At 41.4% G+C, this 22,283-nt stretch overlaps 1 protein-coding gene across 1 annotated transcript in view; it reads left to right on the top strand.

The window, feature by feature from the left end:
• Nucleotides 1-8,952, top strand: part of LOC139452089 (attractin-like protein 1) — a 51,342-nt gene extending 42,390 nt beyond the window's left edge. Inside the window, exons 20-28 of the mRNA XM_071233402.1 lie at nucleotides 193-245; nucleotides 877-971; nucleotides 1,279-1,348; nucleotides 2,462-2,613; nucleotides 3,297-3,355; nucleotides 4,537-4,615; nucleotides 4,784-4,912; nucleotides 6,532-6,685; nucleotides 7,786-8,952. Of these exons, the coding sequence (XP_071089503.1) occupies nucleotides 193-245; nucleotides 877-971; nucleotides 1,279-1,348; nucleotides 2,462-2,613; nucleotides 3,297-3,355; nucleotides 4,537-4,615; nucleotides 4,784-4,912; nucleotides 6,532-6,685; nucleotides 7,786-7,886 (892 nt within the window). The 3' untranslated portion in view covers nucleotides 7,887-8,952. The remainder of the gene's footprint in view (nucleotides 1-192; nucleotides 246-876; nucleotides 972-1,278; nucleotides 1,349-2,461; nucleotides 2,614-3,296; nucleotides 3,356-4,536; nucleotides 4,616-4,783; nucleotides 4,913-6,531; nucleotides 6,686-7,785) is intronic.
• Nucleotides 8,953-22,283: the final 13,331 nt, after the last annotated feature.

Genomic DNA, 22,283 nt, shown 5'->3' with positions numbered 1-22,283 from the left:
CATGTCATCCCTTACAATTACGTGAATAGATGCTTATGGATTGTCTGGTCCAGACTCTTATTTACTGACCACAGTAATATAGCTGGAATATTGCTGAGTGCTGCGTTAAAGAACAAACTAACAAAACTTGTAACACATAAGGGGTAGATGTGGATTTGCTGGGTTCATGACTCTCGTTGTATGTGTTGACAGCTGTGACGACACCCACAAGTACTACGGCGACCCCAAGTCAGGAACCTGCTACTGTAAGTACACAATTACTAACAAACTGCTTAACTGGTATAGTTGCTTTGTCAAAGTTGTTTCAGAATTTGTCGCTGAAATCTTTATTAGGCAAGTCTGACAAAACTTAACAACATTAAGAAAAACAGAAAAACTAGGAAAAACATGTATAATGCTTGCAAACTCTTATTTCACAGCCCCTGTTGACTGTTTACTTAAGCAAATCTATTTCATCGCTTGATTGAATACAGGACTCGTTGCAGTATGCCACAGCTACTTATAAGTATACACAATAACTTTTTTATAAGTTTCTGGAATGTTTTTGAAGTGGAATTACCCCTACCAGAAATATCTGAAATTGGTTAGAAAAGAACCTATTTGTTTGGACAATGTCCTTGACCCGTCCTTGACCCGTCCTTGACCCGTCCTTGGTCATATGACAGGTACTTTGTTTATCGAACTCAGGTAAAGAAAATCAGGATCGATCAATCCTTATTGATGTGTCATATAAGTGGAACAAAGAACAGGAAACATTTTGCACATGACATATTTAATAGGTTAGTAAGCGTTCACCATTACGATCCATTATAGATTAACTACCTTGATTATATAGCGTACCTTGCTACATGCTAAACTGTTGAATGTTGCTTACAGACCAGCTTGTGACGGACTACCAGTTTACGTTCAACCTGTCCAAGCCCGATGACAAGTACTACACACACATCAACTTCATGAACATCCCTAAGGCTGTGAGTCATTACGCTTTTCTCACCGAGGCTTTGTTTGTTTGTCCAGACTTGATTATTTACAGAATGCTGTCATATAGCTGGAATATTGCTTAGTGCAACATTAAACAACAAATGGAACAAAACTTTGAAACGCAGTTCATGTCACCTCTAATCCCTACTGTTGTGAATGAACTTAATGGTTGACATTTGTCTTGGCTGAGGGTGACTGAGGGGAAAGTTTTGTAGAAAATATTGGTCATAAATGTTACAGAGATTGTCTCAAGTTTGGTGGCCCAAGTTTTGTATGTAATGTGTTTTCTTATTGCAGAGCGACAGGGATGTGGACTTCACACTGAACTGTTCAGGGGACGCCCTGCTCAACATCACCTTCAAGTCCAGTAAGTTCCTCATTGTCCCGTGAAGATCCGGGGTATAATAGGTCTTCAGCAACCCATGCTTGTCTCCCTGTGAAGACCGGGGTAGAATAGGTCTTCAGCAACCCATGCTTGTCTCCCTGTGAAGATCTTGGGTGTAATAGGTCTTCAGCAACCCATGCTTGTCTCCCCGTGAAGATCCGGGGTAATATAGGGCTTCAGCAACCCATGCTTGTCTCCCCGTGAAGATCCGGGGTAGAATAGGTCTTCAGCAATCCATGCTTGTCTCCCCGTGAAGATCCGGGGTAGAATAGGTCTTCAGCAATCCATGCTTGTCTCCCCGTGAAGATCTGGGGTAGAATAGGTCTTCAGCAACCCATGCTTGTCTCCCCGTGAAGATCCGGGATAGAATAGGTCTTCGGCAACCCATGCTTGCCATAACAGGCGACTACGTTTGTCGGAAGAGACGACTAATGGGATCAGGTGGTCAGGCTCGCTGCTTTGGTTGATGTATATCATGATATATCACAATTGCATAGAACGATGGTCAGGATGTCAATCACTGGATTGTCTGGTCCAGACTCGATTATTTACAGACTGCCTTCATATAGCTGGAGTATTGCTGAGTCAGCGTTAACCAAAAAACTGAAAAGCGAAAAACACTTTAAGTGTTGAAGGTTGTCACCTGAAGCTTACGATGAGACCAGACTCCAGTCCAGTGCTTGTCGTGAGTGTCATCATGCATGGTGTTCATGCTGTCAGTCACTAGTTTGCTGAACTCATTACTTACATCCTCTGTGATATAGAGGGAACACAGCTGACTGCAGCTTTACACAACTCTCATCCACTCACAGGTCTCTGTGATACAGATGGAACACAGCTGACTGCAGCTTTACACAACTCTCATCCACTCACAGGTCTCTGTGGTGTAGTGGATAGAGCGTTTACCTGGAGACCGGAACATTGGTTGTGTGATCTATAGCCGTGTCATACAAAACGATGGACTAAGATGGTAGTTGTTTCCCAGCCTGGCACTATGTATGTTTACTGAACACATGAGTGTTTTATATGTAGCCCATTCTAGCTGTTTAATTAGGATAAAAAGTCACCAAGAATATTCCATTTTCCCTGCTGCAGAATCTATCCCCGAGGGACGGACCATTGTGTATCAGCGGGAGTGCTCCTACTACCGCAGCAAGTTTGAACACAAGGATTACCCATTCGCAGGCGAGGAAAACACTACATTCCTGGTGTACGTGTACGACTTCAAGACGCCATTCTGGCTCCAGGTACTGCCCCCACATGCTTGTATTGAGCTTGTCTCATCTCAGACACCTGTAAATAGATAGACAGGACCATGGCAGAGTGTACAAACTTGGTTAAGTGAACTCAAAAGCACCATCGGTCGGGTAATATCTGTCTAAATATGACCAGACCGGTATATGTTTTTATGTAAAATGACTACTATGCTTGCAACTATGCATGAATTTAAATTCTGATTTTACTTGTAAAAGTTGAAATAAGACAGACAATTATAAAATATGAATTATTTTGTAAACTAGGTTTTTACTCTGAGTAGTTAAATTTTTATTTATTTTTATTATCATCATCATCATCATCATCATCATCATCATCATCATCATCATCATTATAATTCAAGCTGTTTGGTGAAACACAAAATCATTAAAGGATCAGCAAAACCAGAATAAATATTTACCATATACTATTTTACCAATTACTGACTAAATAAGACTTTAACACCCATTATCATCCATTTTTCTTTCTAAAGTTATTACTGGCTATTAACTAAAAGCGTGAAATATGGAGGCAGTACAGTTATACTGCGAATGATATGGTTGCTGAATTATCATCGCATGAACTGTAGACTCGGCATGTCTGACTAGGACCAAGTCTTGATGTGTTTTCATGTTGATTGTACAGCAGCATCAGTTATCTCCCCTGCCTATTGCAGATCTCCTTCTCCCAATTCCCGAAGATCGACCTGGTCCACTTCTTCGTCACATTCTTCAGGTACGTCTCATACATCCACTAGGTGGGAGTTGTTGTCTGTAGTCACTCTGTTAGATAGTGTGTCTACTGGGACAGGAGTGTTGGAGAGGGTGTGCATGATATACTGCTGTGAACAGCAATGGGGCACAGAACAAGATTGGTCAGTATACTGTGTCTGAATGTGGTATCCATTTTTATCCCCCCCCCACAAAGTGGGGATACAGAAATAGGTGCTGTCTATCACGTTTCGTTTCCGGAGCAGAACTCAAACACCTTGTTAGATATCTTAACCAAACTTGGCACATAGATAGGTCTAGTGTGAACTGGTGCCTTTTTATATTTGGGTATTTTTAAAAAAAATATTTTTCGAGCTTCCTAAGCAACAACTTCGATTTGAAAAGATCTTGAAATCCATACAATATTTCTTGTCTTGACTTTTTTATATTGGTAGTGTATATGAGTATTTCATGCTTGTTGACTATGGCATTGCATGAGGGCTGGGTCAAGTCCAAATTTACTACCCAGGTACCCAACCCCATATTACTCGACCCTACCCGGGTACCCGCTTTAGGTCTCAAGAGAATGTCCAGTTGGCAAAATGTATTTAGAGACACTTATAAGATGATCTGGCCGTTCATACCTGAAGCTGACTGTACCTTTACCTTCATTCAAACATTTGAAAGTCTGAAGGAATAGTTGCGTAATCAGCAAGAAATGCCAACATCAGTGACTTGTAGTTTAACCATAGAGTTCTAGATCATTTTTGTCATTAAACAATATATCATGTGATTAACACGAGCGAGCGAGCGAGTATGGTTTTACGCCGCTTTTAGCAATATTCCAGCAATATCACGGCGGGGGGACACCAGAAATGGGCTTCACACACCCCCTGTAGGGAATTGAACTCGGGTCTTCTGCGTGACGAGCAAACGCTTTAACCACTAGGCTACCCGACCGCCCCCATGTGACTAATGAAGGGTCCGGGTAGTCCTGTGGGTACTTCTCACCATCCATCCGATCCGAGTACCGGAGTTACCCCTCCCAGTCCTACATGGTATCTCAGGGCTTTTACTATTAAAAAACAACATAAGCCTGGACTCGTACAAGTAGCCCCACACGTGTTGCACAATGCTGCATAACAGCAGGTGTCTCGAACACGTTAACAACGTTTCACTTCACATCGTCATTGTTCTATGTTTTAGCTGCTTCCTGTCTCTCCTGCTCATCGCTGCTGCGCTGTGGAAGATCAAACATAAGTACGACAGCTACAGACGACGACAGGTGATAATTCTACATCTGTTACAATTTTTATACCAAACAATGCTGTCTAAAACCAACATATAAAAGCATCAACAACCAGAGCATAAAGTTATCCACAACTGGAATACTGTTCAAGATGGCTTCAAACCTACCACACTCACTCACTCACTCACTGCTACGTGTTTTCAGCAAATGATAGTCGAGATGCAGCAGATGGCCAGCCGCCCGTTCGCCACGGTAACGGTAGACGTCGACCGCAAGACGGATCCGGATAAGAAGGATCATAAAGAGGTTACGGAGCTACGCAAGAGGAAGAGGGTGAGAAGTGCTGTGGTTGTATTGTGGTAGCTGGATAACTAGCATGCATTGGGTTGGGAACATTACAAGATATGTGACCTTTCAAGAATGCAGATTAAATAAGTCATGTTTGTAATGAACAGGTGACAATTTCTGATGAGGCTGACATCAATACTTTAGTCATTACATTAGGAAGTGTCAAGTCAATAGTGATGTACCGTATTTGACGTAATAAGCGCCTAGGGCGCTCTCAAAAATAGAAATAGGGGGCTCTTATTAGAATATTATTTTGGTGGAAAAAACAGAGTTGAAAGATAAATTTGGCGGTTTATGCTGACGGCCTAAACTGTTTATATACGACAGATATATTTTTCCTGAATTTAATTGCCCATAATAAGGGTGTATAAAACGCACGTGTGCGTATTATACACGAGTAAAAAAGTCTTGTGTACATTGATCAATCGGAAGGGGTGCTAATTGGGATTGTTCACTTGCCGAATTATTAGCAAATATCTCTGTGGGCGCTTATTAGAGCGGGGCGCTTATTACGTCGAATACGGTACCTCATATTGAAGACGTGTACAGTATATCAAATTCCGGTTAAAGAAAGACGAATTAACTAGATATATAGATTTCATCCTGACCAATAATACCTTGAGATAACTTCATGTGTGAGTTGGGGGCGCGGGTGGCCCAGTCGTCTAAGGCGTTGTTATTCGCTGTGCAGAGTTGCGCCCCTTGGGCACGCCAAGAACCAATGATTGTGGATTCTAATCCCAGTTCGCCCCGATTATGTTTCTAGGTTTATCAGCACCATACCCGTACTGGTGGGTTTCACCGAAGTGGTAAATGTCTGAGACCTGCATCACTTCGGGCTTTCCTCCCTTGACTGGAATACTGTTAAAAGTGGCGTTAAACCCAACTCACTCACTCACTGTCCATGTGTTTATGTGTCCATTAGGGCTGCAACGAATACACTATGAGGCGAATACGATTTTTATCACGAATATAGGGTAACGAATACGAATATTAATTCACGAGACAATAACAAGTCTGATGTAGCAGCTGAAATATTATTTGTATTATTTGTTATATTCAGTGAAGCATTGACAACATAAATTATTTGACATGGTTTGTTAATGATTAATGTATTATATATTTATATTCTGCACTTATCCAGGAACTAGTATCTGCTCAAATGTGACAATGACCAGTGACCACAATACTGTCAAATTAAATATTATAAGAGTATTGTGTTTGAAGAAATCTATGCATATTATATGTTCTTATGATATTTTTTTGTAAAGGGTATGTAAATATACAGATGCTTGCATATTCAAAAATATTCGATTCTAGTGACCACGAATAACGAATTCAATTCGTGAATGGGTACGGTTCGGTTCACCGAATACGCGAGTGAATTGTAACAGCCCTAGTGTCCATGTGTTAACGTGTCCATGTGTTAATGTGTCCATGTGTTAATGTGTCCATGTGTTAATGTGTCCATGTGTTAATGTGTCCATGTGTTAATGAGTCCATCTGTTAATGTGTCCATGTGTTAATGTGTTAATGTGTCCATGTGTTAACGTGTCCATGTGTTAACGTGTCCATGTGTTAATGTGTCCATGTGCTGTGTTCAGGGCGGGAGCAAGCCAGCAGCTGTAGCCCTGGAGCCTCTTCACAACACGAAGGCAGCCATCTTGACCGTCATCGTCCAGCTGCCAACAGGCTTTGAAGAGTACGCTCCTTGTGGTCAATCCGGGATAGCCATGGGCAGTACTTTAATATCATATGGTGAGTCTGGATAGCCATGGGCAGTACTTTAATATCATATGGTGAGTCTGGATAGCCATGGGCAGTACTTTAATATCATATGGTGAGTCTGGATAGTGGGCAGTACTTTAATATCATATGGTGAGTCTGGATAGTTGGCAGCACTTTAATATCATATGATGAGTCTGGATAGCAGTACTTTAGAATCATTTGGTGAGTCTTGATAGTGTGCAGTTCTTAAGTATCATATGGTGAGTCTGGATAGTGTGCAGTACTTTAGAATCATATGGTGAGTCTGGATAGTGGGCAGTACTTTAGAATCATGGTGAATCTGGATAGTGTGTAGTACTTTAAAATCATATGGTGAATCTGGATAGTGGGCAGTAGTTTAGAATCATTTGGTGAGTCTTGATAGTGTGCAGTTCTTAAGTATCATATGGTGAGTCTGGATAGTGTGCAGTTCTTAAGTATCATATGGTGAGTCTGGATAGTGTGCAGTACTTTAGAATCATATGGTGAGTCTGGATAGTGTGCAGTACTTAAGTATCATATGGTGAATCTGTATAGTGTGCAGTACTTTAGAATCATATGGTGAGTCTGGATAGTGTGCAGTACTTAAGTATCATATGGTGAATCTGTATAGTGTGCAGTACTTTAGAATCATATGGTGAGTCTGGATAGTGTGCAGTACTTAAGTATCATATGGTGAGTCTGGATAGTGTGCAGTACTTAAGTATCATATGGTGAATCTGGATAGTGTGCAGTACTTCAGAATCATATGGTGAGTCTGGATAGTCATGGGCAGTACTTTAGGATCATATGGTGAATTAGGATAGTGGGCAGTAAGTTGTTTAATGCCTCATGGTCACTGCTTCTTCACACTTTCTACCCTTTGCTGGGGAGCATGGGTCGCCCAGGCGTCTAAGGCACCATAATTTGCTGTGCAGAGTTTAGTTCTTTAAGCATGCTAGGGTTTGAAAACCAGTTCACGCGGAGTATGTTTCTAGGTTTGTCAGCACCATACACATGCTTGTGGGTTTCACCAAAGTGGTAAACATTTGAGACCTGCATCACTTCCACCCTGCCTTTGCTGAAACATAAAACCAAGATTGTGTTTGCAGGTAATACAAGAAAACAGAGTGTTGAGCATATAAGAGGAGACCGAACCCGCCTACGCAAGCACCCGCCAACACACCACCCACAGCCCGATGCCAGTGCCTAGAGTCACAGCAGGTCTCTCGACAAGAACTCTCCGATCTCTACAGTAACTCTCTCTAACACCACTCTCTAACAGCAAAGTGGTATATTCGTTCTAAGACACAAATTCTGACACGACCATAAGATAGATCAGAAGCCTACATTGTAAGAGGAGGCGTAGTTGTACCGACTGGGCTAGGTGAGAGAACCAGTGTAGTGCGAGGTTAAAGTATTGGAACGTCATGCCGATACACTGGACCATTTGTGTCAACAGGTGGGATGTAACTGGAATATGGTATAAGCAGCATTATAGGGTAGTATCTGCCCATTGTTCGGGGACAAATACCCACGTATTACATAGAAACAAGCTGGGAGACGCCAGAGGCATTGAGTACGTCTGCAGAGTCTCAAGAATTATGTAGTCACAAAATACTGGTGAAATGTACTGGCTACTCTTCCCTGCCTATCCTGAACTCGTTTTTCGAGCCACAGCATAGGATTGAATATATCCCTTGCAATGTACTGACGTAGGTAAAGATGGTTGCTACGTCACTGTGTCACTGATATAGGATACAATGACGGATTTAACAGAGAGCCAGAATAGAAAGACCCTGCTCTTCCAGGCTGTAACTGAGTATTGTAAACCTATAGAAAGTGTGTTCTGTGTTGTGATTGGCTAATTTGGGTCACATGACCAAATGTCAAAGGGTGAAAATAGGATTTGCATTCCCTGAAGCAAGCGACCGAATCACTGTGTAGGAATACATAATTACACAACTGTGATAGCTCGCAGAGTTAAAGAGTGCGACAGTTCTTTTGCAAATTGAAATACCAAATTTACATTCATAACAAAGATTTTGATTTTCTCTATTCATGGGAATTATTGGGATTTTAAAATTTTAATTAAAAAAAAATTATAATGAAATAATTACCAAAATCACAATCACCATAGCAACAACAGAACGTTCAATGTTGACGCCTCACAACCGAGTAAGTATGAGGTGTTAAAGAGTGTGCATGTTTTTTTCTAAATAAAACAATAGGTTTACAATATCGATAAATACTATGTGTGTGTTTATTTCCGGGATTTTATCGAGTACTTTGCATCTTGGAAATTTTCATTCAAGTCCCGAAAGCTAACGCTTTCGGGTCTTGAGATGAATTTCCAAGATGTGTGTGTCTATTTCCGGGATTTTATCGAGTACTTTGCATCTTGGAAATTTTCATTCAAGTCCCGAAAGCTAACGCTTTCGGGTCTTGAGATGAATTTCCAAGATGCAAATACTCGATAAAATCCCGGAAATAGACACACACATAGTATTTATCTTCTAAATGCTCCCTGTCCAAGCTGCACAAGGTAATCTTAGCGCTCTGAATATCATAGCTGCCATATTTACAAATCTTAGCGCTAAGATCACTTTGTCCCAGTGGATGCGCGTATATATGTAGCTTTGTCACCGTCACCGTCCTGTAAGAGAAGTTTCCTTAATAACAGGGTCTGTACTTACAGGGTCGGAACTATCATGGATTATCGCTTGACTCCCAAAGATTCGTTAGAAGAGAGATGTAAAAAAAAATTGTTCCATTGCGTGTAAATATTTTGTCATGGAGAGTTCCCCAGAGAGGCCCTTGTATATTGTTGTCCACGTTCACACACAACTGATGTATATAAGTAGATATAGACGTAATGTAAATACAAGCTGGACCTTGGTCCTCCAGCCTGTGTTGTGTGAGGGTAGGTGGCTACACCAATGTCCAGCCTCAAGTCTCAACTTGTCCAATGTCATCTTTGTACTAAGACAATCAATCTTCCCCTACTTTAACACAGACTTACGGTTGTTTTACTCCTGAGATTGCTTGTTGAACTGTGCCCTGGGTCTTGGTGTTTCGCAAGGTCCATGTCCAAGGAAGTTGTGACGGTTGACATTAAGATTCCTTTGTGGAACACGACTTAGGAAGCTACAGTATAGAAACCAGGTTTTATGATCTTTGGCTTTAAGAGGTTGTAAGTCCAGTCCTTTGACCCAAACCTATGATAGTTATACCACTAAGATTACTTTTTTGACAGCTCTCTGGGTCTTGGCACTTCGCCTGTCATAAGTCTGTGTTAATGTAAGGGAGGTTTGCCGTTGACATGCTAAAATTGGACCACTGAGACAGTACTTTCTTGACAGCAGTCTGGGTCTTAACACTTTGCCTGTCATAAGTCTGTGTTAATATGAGGGAGTTTTGGCCGTTGACATGCTAAAATTGGACCACTGAGACAGTACTTTGTTGACAGCTCTCTGGGTATTTGCTTTTTGCTGTCATAAGTACGTGTTGAAAGTTACAATCTTTGTGTAAGATCACTTTCTGTGAGTTGAAGCCATCCGACACCAGACTCCATCACAACTAGAGACTTCAGATCCAGATGTGGAGATTTATGCCGATGTTGATCTGTGTATCAGAAGCATTTGTCCATCCTTGGTAATGAAGGTTGTCACGTAGCTCAGTAGGTCATGTGTGTCCATGTCTCGCCTAGATCTGGGTTCTAGTCCTGCAGCAGGGCAACATGTCTGGTGCCCCGGAGATGTGCTGGATCTCAGAGGCTGAGCAGGTCTGAATCCCTGCCCAGTCTCATCCCCCCGGGATGCTGACCCTCACACAATACAGGACTGTATGGGGACCATCGTGCCCTCAGATAACACTGTCTCACCTTCCATTCCACAAGTGAAGCTTTTTCAATACAATAATGTTTGTGACTTGGTTAAAACTGTCCAAAAACAAACACCCGAGCCTCCTTCCACAAAGCGATCTTAGTGCTAAGGCAATCTCATAATTTAACATAGACTTATGATTATCGTAGCGCTAAGATCGCTTTGTGGAACGGGGCCCAGGTCGACATAGTGTTGTAGATATAATTTTGTTCTAATTGATGAAGACTTAGTATGTTGTTTTTATTCTTCCCTTTGAATCAGCTATAATAAGGTGCGGTGGGTTAGTCTAGTGGTTAAAGTGTTCGGTCTTCACGCCGAAGACCCGGGTTCGATTCCCCATGGGTACAATGTGTGAAGCCCATTGGTGGTGTTCCCCTGCCGTAATATTGCTGGAATATTGCTAAAAGCAGCGTTAAACCATACTCACTCAGGAACCATTAATAAGAGATTGTTTCTTTGAAATTAAACCAATGTTATTCCCTAGTATAAACAGTTTTTACGTTTGCCTTGTTCCTTGCATATGAGATGCACACCTAATATAAAAAAGGCATGAGTTCACTAGTTGTCCAAGCTGAAGAGTTGTGTCCCTTAGCCATGCCAGGAGTTGATGATCGTAGGTTTGAATCAGCCTTTCTAATGGGCTTCACCAAGGTGGTACACATCTTTGAATGGCGCCATTTTGGTCTTTCCAAACATTATGCTGACATGTGATTAGAACACAGCAGTCACGTCTTGGAGAAGCTTCATTTGTGAAAGTATTGGGGTTGTGACACAAACCTAAATGTACACCAACACAAATCTGTGATGAATATTGTGAATATGTCAAATGTACAGTTTTAGTTAAATCACTTGTCCATGTATATAACACTCCATAATCATGTTTACATATGACCAAAAACATAACTATATTATTTTATTTGGTTTCCTGATGTTGATTCAGTGGCTGCTTAAGTCATTAGTCCTCCTTGTATGCACTCTACATTGATGTTTCTCCACATTATACAGAACAGCTGCAAGTCTTAATGTATTTCAAAATACTTCCATATACAAATAGGGGCGGTCGGGTAGCCTTGTGGTTAAAGCGTTCGCTCGTCACCCCGAAGACCCGGGTTCGATTCCCGACATGGGTACAATGTGTGAAGCCCATTTCTGGTGTCCCCCGCCGTGATATTGCTGGAATATTGCTAAAAGCGGCGTAAAACCATACTCACTCACTCACTCATAATCATGTTTACATATGACCAAAAACATAACTATGTTATTTTATTTGGTTTCCTGATGTTGATTCAGTGGCTGCTTAAGTCATTAGTCCTCCTTGTATGCACTCTACATTGATGTTTCTCCACATTTTGAAGAACAGCTGCATATCTTAATGTATTTCAAAATACTTCCATATACAAATAGGGGCGGTCGGGTAGCCTAGTGGTTAAAGCGTTCGCTCGTCACCCTGAAGACCCGGGTTCGATTTCCAACATGGGTACAATGTGTGAAGCCCATTTCTGGTGTCCCCCGCCGTGATATTGCTGGAATATTGCTAAAAGTGGCTTAAAACCATACTCACTCACTCTTCTAAATACAAGTTTTGTATAAAAGACATTGCTTTCTTTTTTTAAAAGCAGAAATTTGTATTTTGTAGATCCTCATCCTCATCTAAAAATGTGTGGTACAGGCTATGTGTGCAGTGTGTTAGTGACAACACCCTAAACACAGGTCATTGGGCTTGTAAGTTAGATTCCTCATACAGTGAAACCTCTTTAATCCGGACACCACTGTTCCAATTTTAATTCAATAATTTCCAAATCACTGAATGATTGTAACACATTGTAACAATCATTCAGTGATTTGGAAATTATAGAATTAAAATTGGAACAATGGTGTCCGGATTATAGAGGTTACACTGTAGCAGGGTTTCCAGATTATGAAGGTTTTATGAAGATGGAATCGCCCGTATCTTTGTACATCCAAATATTACAACGACTTACACAGTATATGGCATCATGTATTCTCTTGTGCTGGTAAACACCTGTTTTTGTTTGTAATTCTGCATGGGAGATAGCGCCACGTGACTTTTACAGCAACTGTAAGAATGTTTTGGTTGGGTGAAACACAACCAGCCATTTGCACCTTATACAGTGGAACCTGTCTAAACTGAATATGTGGGACAGAAAGGTTAGGCTGGTTTAGACAAAGGTCGGATTACTGAGATTGAAGTTTATTGATATTGTGAAGTTGAGTTGAGGTTGAAACAAACGTTTCATTGCAGTTGCAAATTGAGCTCCGTACATGTGGTCCAGTTTCACTGTACTAATAACAGCTGATAGGATTTTTCCCATTAAGCCCATGGGACATTTTAGTCGGCCAGGAGTCAAGGCTAGAATATCGACCTGCATGTTGAAGAAACCTGCAGGATGTAATGCCATGTTTTTATAAAGATGTTTGTGTAGCTCTTGGATATGCAGAGCAGTACTAACACACTGGATCATCAATAACTTACCAGTGAGAGAAACTGTATCACATTCGTTTACCATATTCGCCCTAATAAGCCCCCCTGACAACTTCTAGCAAGGGTGGACCCAACAATTTTAAAAGGGATGGGTCCAGATTATCAAAATCCTCTCAGATAATTTTGCTGTCTACAGCATACTACATTTGGTTTTCAAAGAGGTGGGGGGGACAGAGTGGGGGTCCAGACCTTCTGGACCATCTCCTGGACCATCTTCTGGACCACCTCCTGGACCACCTCCTGGATCTGCCTATGTCCAGGCAAATCTATAAGGAATCTTCATAAGCTAAATGACCAGAAAACATATGACCAGGCAGTCTTTTTTTTCATGTGTATAGTACAGATATATTTTTTTCACAGAAAACATCAGTGCTGAATGGGTATATTAATGCCTTGTAACTATTTTCTAAAATGTTTCAGTTGAATCCATTTATTAACCAAGTTTGTTTACTTATTTTACGAGCGGTGTATGGTTTTGTTAATTTTCGAAGCAGACAGGTCCCTTTTCACAAAGCTATTGTGGCGCTAAGACGATTGTAACACTCAAACATTAACATACATAGACATATGACTTTAGTATTGCTGATGTCGCTTTGTGGAACGGGCCCCAGGGTACTTATTATGGTGAATATGGTACTTGGTCATGCTCAAATAGTTCTGTATCATTTTAGTGGGTGCTTCTGACGAGTGAATAGCTGTATCAATTCTTCTTCCTTGGTAATGCCAAAATGTGTTATTATTCAGCGCTTTGTTCATAGGCTTAGTGAGGATAGTCAGAATTCTAGTTCCTGTGATAATATCGGATTCTTAACACTGCAAGTATTGGATTTTGTGAATCTCGAGGCAAATTGGTGTCTCGGTGTATAGATTATATATCTCTGGTAATCAGAAAGTCTCATCTTGTACACTGTGAAACTATATGAGACAACATGTATATTTATCGGTTTATGAAGTATTGATGTGTAAGCTTCAAATCTATTATTTTTCGTATGAGAAAAGTCATTTTGTGATCTGTATGCTTAATCATTAATGTGGAACATTAGTAAAATATTGCAATCTTGCACCATTTCCATGTTACGTTAAACCATGAGTCTCAGCTTTTTTGTGTAAATTTCAACTGCAATTTAAATGTGTATTTTTATAGAACATTGTGACTATGTTTTACATTGTGTGTGATACATAACGTCATTTGCCATACTGAAAATATTCACAAGCAACCAATCGACATTTATGAATTAACGTGTCCTGTTGAGGCTTACTCTAAAACGTTCATGTACTTGTACTGTAACGCCAACCACAAGTTTAACATGGTCGTAGTTTCCCATTACCCTTGGTATAGAAATGTTAATTAACGTTACAACAGTGTCCTTGATTGCTACGCAAAATGTTTGTGATCACAATATTAATTGTCCTCTTCAAATCATATTGCTACTGTGTGTCCAGATGTTGAGGCAAGTTAATGCAGGATACATTTTGGCTGTTGACCTCAAATCATCTGCGACTTTTTGTAGTATTGAAATGCGTCATTACTAATTAAGTTAGAATATTTTTTGTTCTAAGTAAAAGTTGTGATTTTTTTTTCGCCCCAAATGTTATATCCTGCCGTGATATTGCTGGAATATACCTAAAAGCGGCGTAAAAACATACTCACTCACCCCCCAATTGTTGATCAGCTGTACATACCTCCAAATGGTTCAGGGGCGGTCGGGTAGCCTAGTGGTTAAAACGTTCGCTCATCACGCAGAAGACCTGGGTTCGATTTCTGACATGGGTACAGTGTGTGAAGCCCATTTCTGGTGTCCCCCGCCGTGATATTGCTGAAATATTGCTAAAAGCGGTGTAAAATCATACTCACTCACCCCAAATGGTTCTACAATTGTGAAGTTTATGTTTTCACGGACATAACCAGCTGCTCAAGGCATTACCCTCTTGCACGAATGGCCACAGAAGCCAGGTTGACCTTGAGACAAATTCTCAATGAGTTGAGACTACAATGCTGTTCAAAATTAAGTACCCTTCACTGGCACATCAAATACTTGGTTATGATCATGTTTGTACACTAGTCATAACTTACATCCAATAAGTGTTGCAAAGGGTTTTTTGCACAATATTTAGGGATGTTTAAACAGACGAGTATTTCATAATCAATTCGCTAGGATTGAATGATTTGCTCAGATTTTGCAGAGATAAAATTTTGGCTCCGTGAAACAATCATTTCTGTAATAATACTTTTGACAGTTTCCATGTCAGGGGGGACTTCTAATTGGCCATTTTACTGTTAGCTTGCTGTGCTAGTTCTTCATACTGATAAGGGGGGCATTGGTGGCCCAGTGGTCTAAGGCCCCGCAATTCGCTGTGCAGAGTTGCGTCCCCTGGGCACGACAGTAACCTATGATTGAGGGTTCGAATCCCGGTTCGCCCCAATTATGTTTCTAGGTTTGTCAGCACCATATCCGTGCTCGTGGGTTTCACCGAAGTGATAAACGTCTAAGACCTGCATCACTTCGGGCTTTCCTCCCACATTAAGCTGACACGCCGCGATATAACTGGAATACTGTTAAAAGCAGTGTTAAACCAAACTCACTCTTCATACTGATAAGATAAGGTTCAGTCTTGTTACCCCCACACAAAAATTCAAATGTTTTGTCTGTAAAATGTTATTTCTCCAACACAATATGTTACCATTATGTGGCATGGTGTCGTGGTTATCAGTTGTGTATATGAAGGATAATAGCTTCTATTTTGATATGTTTACAGTAAACAATGCCTGTTCTGAAGGTTGTGCAAGGTTGGTGCCTATTAAATCAATATCCGGTCATAAATTCTTTCACTGCTACTGTGTAAGCTACTGTCCATAAGGTATATGGCTGGTCCAAGCTGTCTCAATGCATTGTGCAGAGTTGCATCCCTTGGCTGCACCAGGATGTACTGGTTATGTCTCTGCCAGTACAATGCACGTGCTCCTGGGTTTCACCAAAGTGGTAAAATACATACCCCGCATCACTTCTTGCTTTTTTCCCGTGATAGGACTGAAAGTGTTCAAAGCAGCCGTAAATGCAACTCACACACTCCTTTAGCCAGACTGCTGTGAATGGATATGCCACACCAGGTATAGGCATTGTTTACTGAATGTGGGAATTTAATTGACTTGTGGCTTCTTGTAATGTATTATGTTTGTTATGGTGAGATAATGGGAAGAAACAGAAATTTATTATCAAGATAAGGACATTTCCATTGTAGATCATTGGTTGAGGTGACAGACATCTGGTGTTAGACCAGAACACAGTAACTTCACTTCGTACAGTACTGTAGCATATATGGATGCACTAGAATAGAAGAAATCAAAATTATTTTGAACTTTTGAACAGTACAAGCTCAACTATATATATCCTATGCATTAACATTCAACATCTTGGTTGTGAAGAACAATCTAAAGCTGTTTTGACAGCCCCCTCCCCCAATAATGTGGCATATTAGCAATATGTATTATACAGCAAGGCTTCAGATCTTAAATCCAAGATGGCCGATTGAAAGCCATTTTGAAATCTGTCCACGTCTAACTGTGGTATTCAGCCTTATTTTCATTTAGGTCCTATGACTTATGTATGATGTAAATAAGAAATGTATAATAGAGAAATTAAGTTCTTATCTGTAAAATATAACCATTATGTGTTTATGCTACTGTATCTAAACAGTACACCACTGATATAAAAATAACAAAAAAGGAATAGTTTTTGGCTTCAAATTGAAAAAAAATAATCGAAGGCCAGAATTTGTTGTTCCCGAATTTTCAAAATGAGTCGTTACATTCTGGACTCAGAGTGAATGTTTTTAATGGAAAATTGTAAGGGTTGGCCTCACAAGTGTCCTGGAATCTTTTCTGCCTCCCTGGACAATATATGTATGTAAATTAGTTTGAATATTGTTGGAGGAGAAAAGATTCAGGATGTATACAGACCACATGTACATTTAGTTTGAATCATTACTTTTTCAACTCACGCAATTGTGTTAGACTTTTTTATTGCCAAAATAACAAAAATAAAAGACCCATTTTCCTAAAAACTGAATATCTTGCTTCAAGAAATTAAAAAAAAATGCTCCATAAGCAATTATCATTTCCATATAAAAGTATTACTGTAACTTTTGAGACCACCCCTGAGCGTTGAGATGATTGTTTGCCTAGAGAGGCGCCTGTAAGCTATAATTGTGTATGTGTGCAATCACTGTATGAATGTGAGAATCTCCAGTAATAATGTTGACTTGTTTGTTAAATAAACTAAATGATTAACAGTGACTTGAGTTATGTTTTGAAAAGTGACCTCTGCACGGTTGCCCGTGGACACTTATAGGGTCCCACGGTTAAGGTTAGCCAATGTAGGCTTGTCAACTGTCTCACAAGACCGCTCACGACTGTGCAGTCATTGAGGAGGTTAATGTAATGCATGTAAGAAAACAACACTGGATGTTCACCATGGGTGGTGTCTGGTCCAGACTCGATTATTTACAGACCGCTGTCATATAGCTGGAATAGTGTCTGAGTGCAGCGTCAAACAACCAACCAACCAACCATCGGTGGATCCAGAATTGACTTAAGAGAGGTCCAAAATATCAAAATCCTCTTTAAATTTTACTGCCTGCAACATTTATTAGGGGTTGGGATGGGGCAGTGTACCTTTGAAGGCAGATGCAGCTTTCTTGGGTCAACACAATGTCAGGATGCAAACCTCTTTGGTATCGGCTAAAGTGTGATCAGCAGGGTATGGGATCGATAACTGACGTTTGGATCAGCTACCCAGGGCAGGTGGTCCACCAGCGTTCCACCACACAGCGGGAGACGTCATCACTTCATGATTACCACCACACTCAGAAATGACCTGCGGAACGCCTGTGGCGTTAACGTTTCTACTCAGTAATCCGTGAGGCTTGTGTCCGGTCTTGGAGGGCATGCATTTGCATCCCACCCACCCACCCATCACAGACAGGCACGTTTGGATTGGGATCATGCCAATTGGACAGACCATTTCTGGGATGTACTATTCACTGAGGAATCGAGATACTGTCTCGACTTTCACAGCTCGTCGTGCCGAGTGTGGAGTAGACAAGGAGAAAGATTTCGAGATTCCAACCAAGCCGAACATGACCGCAATGGAGGGGGCTCTATCATGATTTGTGGTGGGATCAGTAGCATTGGAAAAACCGGTCTCCGTGTCCTACAGCGGCACTGTGACAGGTGTGTGCTACAGGGATGGTATTCTGCATGAGATCGCGAGACCGTATGCTGTTGCAATCATACCGGATTTCATCGTCATGGACGGTCAAGCGCGACCTCATCGTGCCAGGGTCGTTTATAATTGACTGGCCTAATGCAAACCTTACGGTCCCTTTCAGACAATGTTTAGCATAATTATATAGATATTTTACTTCAACTTCGTCAGTGAGGTGCATGACAATATATCTTTATACATCAAGTGACTGTATCGCCACCTCTCCGTCGGGCTCCAATGACAGTACTTGGAGCCGTATACCTAATGTAAACAAGAGATGAAAATGGAACGTTTTTCAGATTTTGGCATATTTTCTCAATGAAAATTTACCAGTCTATGACATGGTTTCTAGACGTGTGGACTCGTCAAAATTAAAACGAAAAACATGCAATATCTTGAATCCTGACTAAGATGAGACGAATTTTCACACGGCGCTGGTCTGTGGCAGAGGGACTATGCTGACCGCATTGAATTCTGGATAGGAGATATGCCCTGTCCAAACGGCATCTATAAGAACTCGGCAATGTTCTTACTGAAGAGTGGAACAATCTTCCCTTGGCCACCATACAGACACTAAGGAAGCATGAGATGACGGTGCCACTCTGCTATCCGAGAGCTGGGTTATTTTGGACAATGAATATGTTTTCGTGATTTTTTGACGTTTCAGTTCTGGTCAAGTTCTCTCATTTTGACTGATTATTGGTCACGTTTGTTGGCATTGTGTGATACCGACACCCTTTCGTTGGCCCCCATCTGTTGGTGACAATTAAAACTCACCTACTCATGTGTTAAAATGTAAATATGCGCCGATACTATAAAAAAACGACCAAATACCTGAAACAAATTAATTTTAATGAATACTAATATTCCATACTTATGTGTATGACATAGTATCCCGGAAGTCGTAAAGGTATCAACTTTGACAGGCCACTCAATATTCAAATAGCTTACTCATAAAACTGTTATCCATGATTAGGTGAGGTGAAATGGGGTTTAACGTAGCGTTTATTATTGCACTTACAAAGCGACATACGTGCGTGCGTGGGTGCACTAGTCCGGCCTGATGCCGATTTGTAGTGCTTTGTCCACTGCGATAACATGAATACCCCACTCAGACACAGTATACTGACTCAGAACCGACTAGTCCTTGTGATGGCTCCTCAATGCCGAACGCCAGACAGGGTAACAACAAGTACTATCTTGTAACGTCTTTTGGTTTGACACGGCGGGGTATTAAACCCCGGACCTTCCGCTCTCTGGACGGACGCTCTACCACTAGACCACGGAGACGGCCCTATCCATGATTAGAATTACGTGTTTCTTGAAAATATACTTAACATATAAAATAAACCCCTTTATTATAAAGATACATTGAATAAATACCAACATAATATCAACCGACCCGTGAAGATCCGGGGTAGAATAGATCTTCAGCAACCCATGCTTGCCTTAACAGGCGACTACGCTTGTCGTAGTAGTAGGCGACTAACGGGATCGGGTGGTCAGGCTCGCGGACTTGGTTGATGCATGTCATCGTATCCCAAATGCGTGGATCGATGCTCATGACATTAATCACTGGACTGGTCCAGACGCGCATATTTACACGCTGCCGTCATATAGCTGGAATATTGCTGATATCGGCGTTAAACAACAAACCAACCAACCAATAGTATCAACCTTAGGTTTTGATCGTAACTTAATGTTAACCTTAGTCCAGGTTGCGTGGAACATTATGCTAACCTTAGGCTAAGGCTTAGGTTGAAATCTCAGAACTTACGATCACCTTAGCCCCAGGGTTATTTTGTGGAACGGGGCCTTAAATAACAATAACGAATAGTGCAACGGAGAAGCAGACTCTAAACTTTGAGATCACTTAGGAAGATACAAACCATAGGAAGGATATTTTTACCTCGCTTCATTATCGGCCATAATAAGAGTGCCATGATCACAGCGGTGTTATCCGGAGGCCGCCGTGTGCGACAACGTCTAGACCCCAGACGCAGCTGCAGTTGTTGAGGATGCAATTAGCACTGTCACTGCATCACTTCGTGTCTGTAACTGCCATAGCAGATGACGCGATGGAACTGTCACAGTACTGAGTCCAGGGTTCCACCACTAAATGGACTTCTACTGTTTGTTGGTTGTTTAACACCGCTCTCGGCAATACTCCAGCTATATGTGGGCGGTCGGATAGCCTAGTTGTTAAAGCGTTCGCTCGTTACGCAGAGGACGCTGGTTCGATTGCCAACCTGGGTACAATGTGTGAAGCCCATTTCTGGTGTCCCCCACCGTGATATTGCTTGAATATTGCTAAAAGCGGCGTAAAACCATACTCACTCACCCACTCACTCCAGCTATATGACAGGGCTCTGTAAATAATCTGGACCAGACAATCCAGTGATTGACATCATGAGCATTTGGGACACAATTTGACACAATTGGGACACCAAGACATGTCCGACAACCAAGTCAGCGAGCCTGACCACCCGATCCCGTTAGTCACCTCTTACGACAAGCATAGTCGCTTCTTACCCCAAGCATGGGTTGCGGAAGACCTATTATACCCCGGATCTTCACGGGTCGGATATCTACTACGAGAAGAGCTTCCTACCTTTGTTTAAATTGTTCATAACAATGTTAGAAGTCAAATAACGCAGCGTCATTATTAAAGACCTACTTTCTACCCCGGATCTTCACGGGTCGGACATCTACTACGAGAAGATCTTCCTACCTTTGTTTGAATTGGTCGTAACAATGTTAGAAGCCTAATAACGCAGCGTCATTATTAAAGGGTCACCTAGGTAATTTATTATTTTTGTTTAACGCCGCACTCGGCAATATTCCAGCTATAGGACAGCGGTCTGTTTATTATCGAGTCTGGACATGTTGAGCATCGATCTAAGCAACTGGGATACGATGACACGCAACAACCAAGTCAACGAGCCTGACCACCCGATCCCGTTAGTCGCCTCTTAAAAGCATGGGTTGCTGCAGACCTATTCTACCCCGGACCTTCAAGGGCACACCTAGGTATGTACTGTGAACATAAACATAAGCCACCAAGCGTCAAGGTCTGGGTACGTTGACAATGTGATTAACAGTTGAACATGTTTATGCCATTGTCACACTGATTAAATTCGTTTATGACACTGGAAAATGGACAACGCCTATTAAAGTCAAAGAAAAGGTGAAATTGGGTTTAACGTCGCGTTCAAGATTATTGCACTTGTAGCAGGGCGTGAAGTCATCCCACAGATGACATCCCTACCTTGTCAGCTTGGTCACGTGGACAAGGCGTCCGACCTCTGACCAGAAGGGCCGTGGTTCGAATCCCATCACGGGACTCGGAAATTTTATGGCCGCTACACACGTATCAAGCCGCGTGGCTGCTTGTACTACTCCAAGGAGACAACCAAAGGAAATGTCAAACTGCAAATCACAAAATGCGAAAACTAAATTTGAGTACAGTACTTCCTACATAATTTCATTTGTAAAAACATTTTTGGGGATGTAATTGGTTGGAACATGCCTGCCAATATCCCGATTCATGGCTCCAGAGACAATATGGCCTCAGATCCACTGGTTTCTGTAACTAAACGGACAAGCAGGCTGTGGCACGTTAACCATCAGCTAAGCTGATATTACACCCAAAGCACACTCTCTGCGGGAGCGGCAAGAAAGCTTAAGAAGACTAGTTAATTTGACCCCGAGTAGGATGGTAATTTTAGAATCTAATTAAAGGCTACACGTATACAAAGTATCCACGAACAACTTGCAGTTCTTCCCCATGCCAGTAAACACTCCTACTCAATTTCGGCGACTAGGGAAATGAGAAATGGCTTCTAGTAAATAGAATGGCTGCAATTATTTCCATTTGCTTAATGACCAGAAATCGTATTTCACGAACTGCGCAAAAGTACACCTGACGGCAATGTCCTCGTCGACCCCAATTGATATTT

This window comes from Haliotis cracherodii, unplaced genomic scaffold (genome assembly GCF_022045235.1).
Source record: "Haliotis cracherodii isolate W230 unplaced genomic scaffold, xgHalCrac1.p SCAF_9, whole genome shotgun sequence".
Lineage (NCBI taxonomy): Eukaryota > Metazoa > Mollusca > Gastropoda > Lepetellida > Haliotidae > Haliotis > Haliotis cracherodii.
Note: the sequence above shows the minus strand (reverse complement) of the source record. Positions and strands in the feature narration are given on the sequence as shown.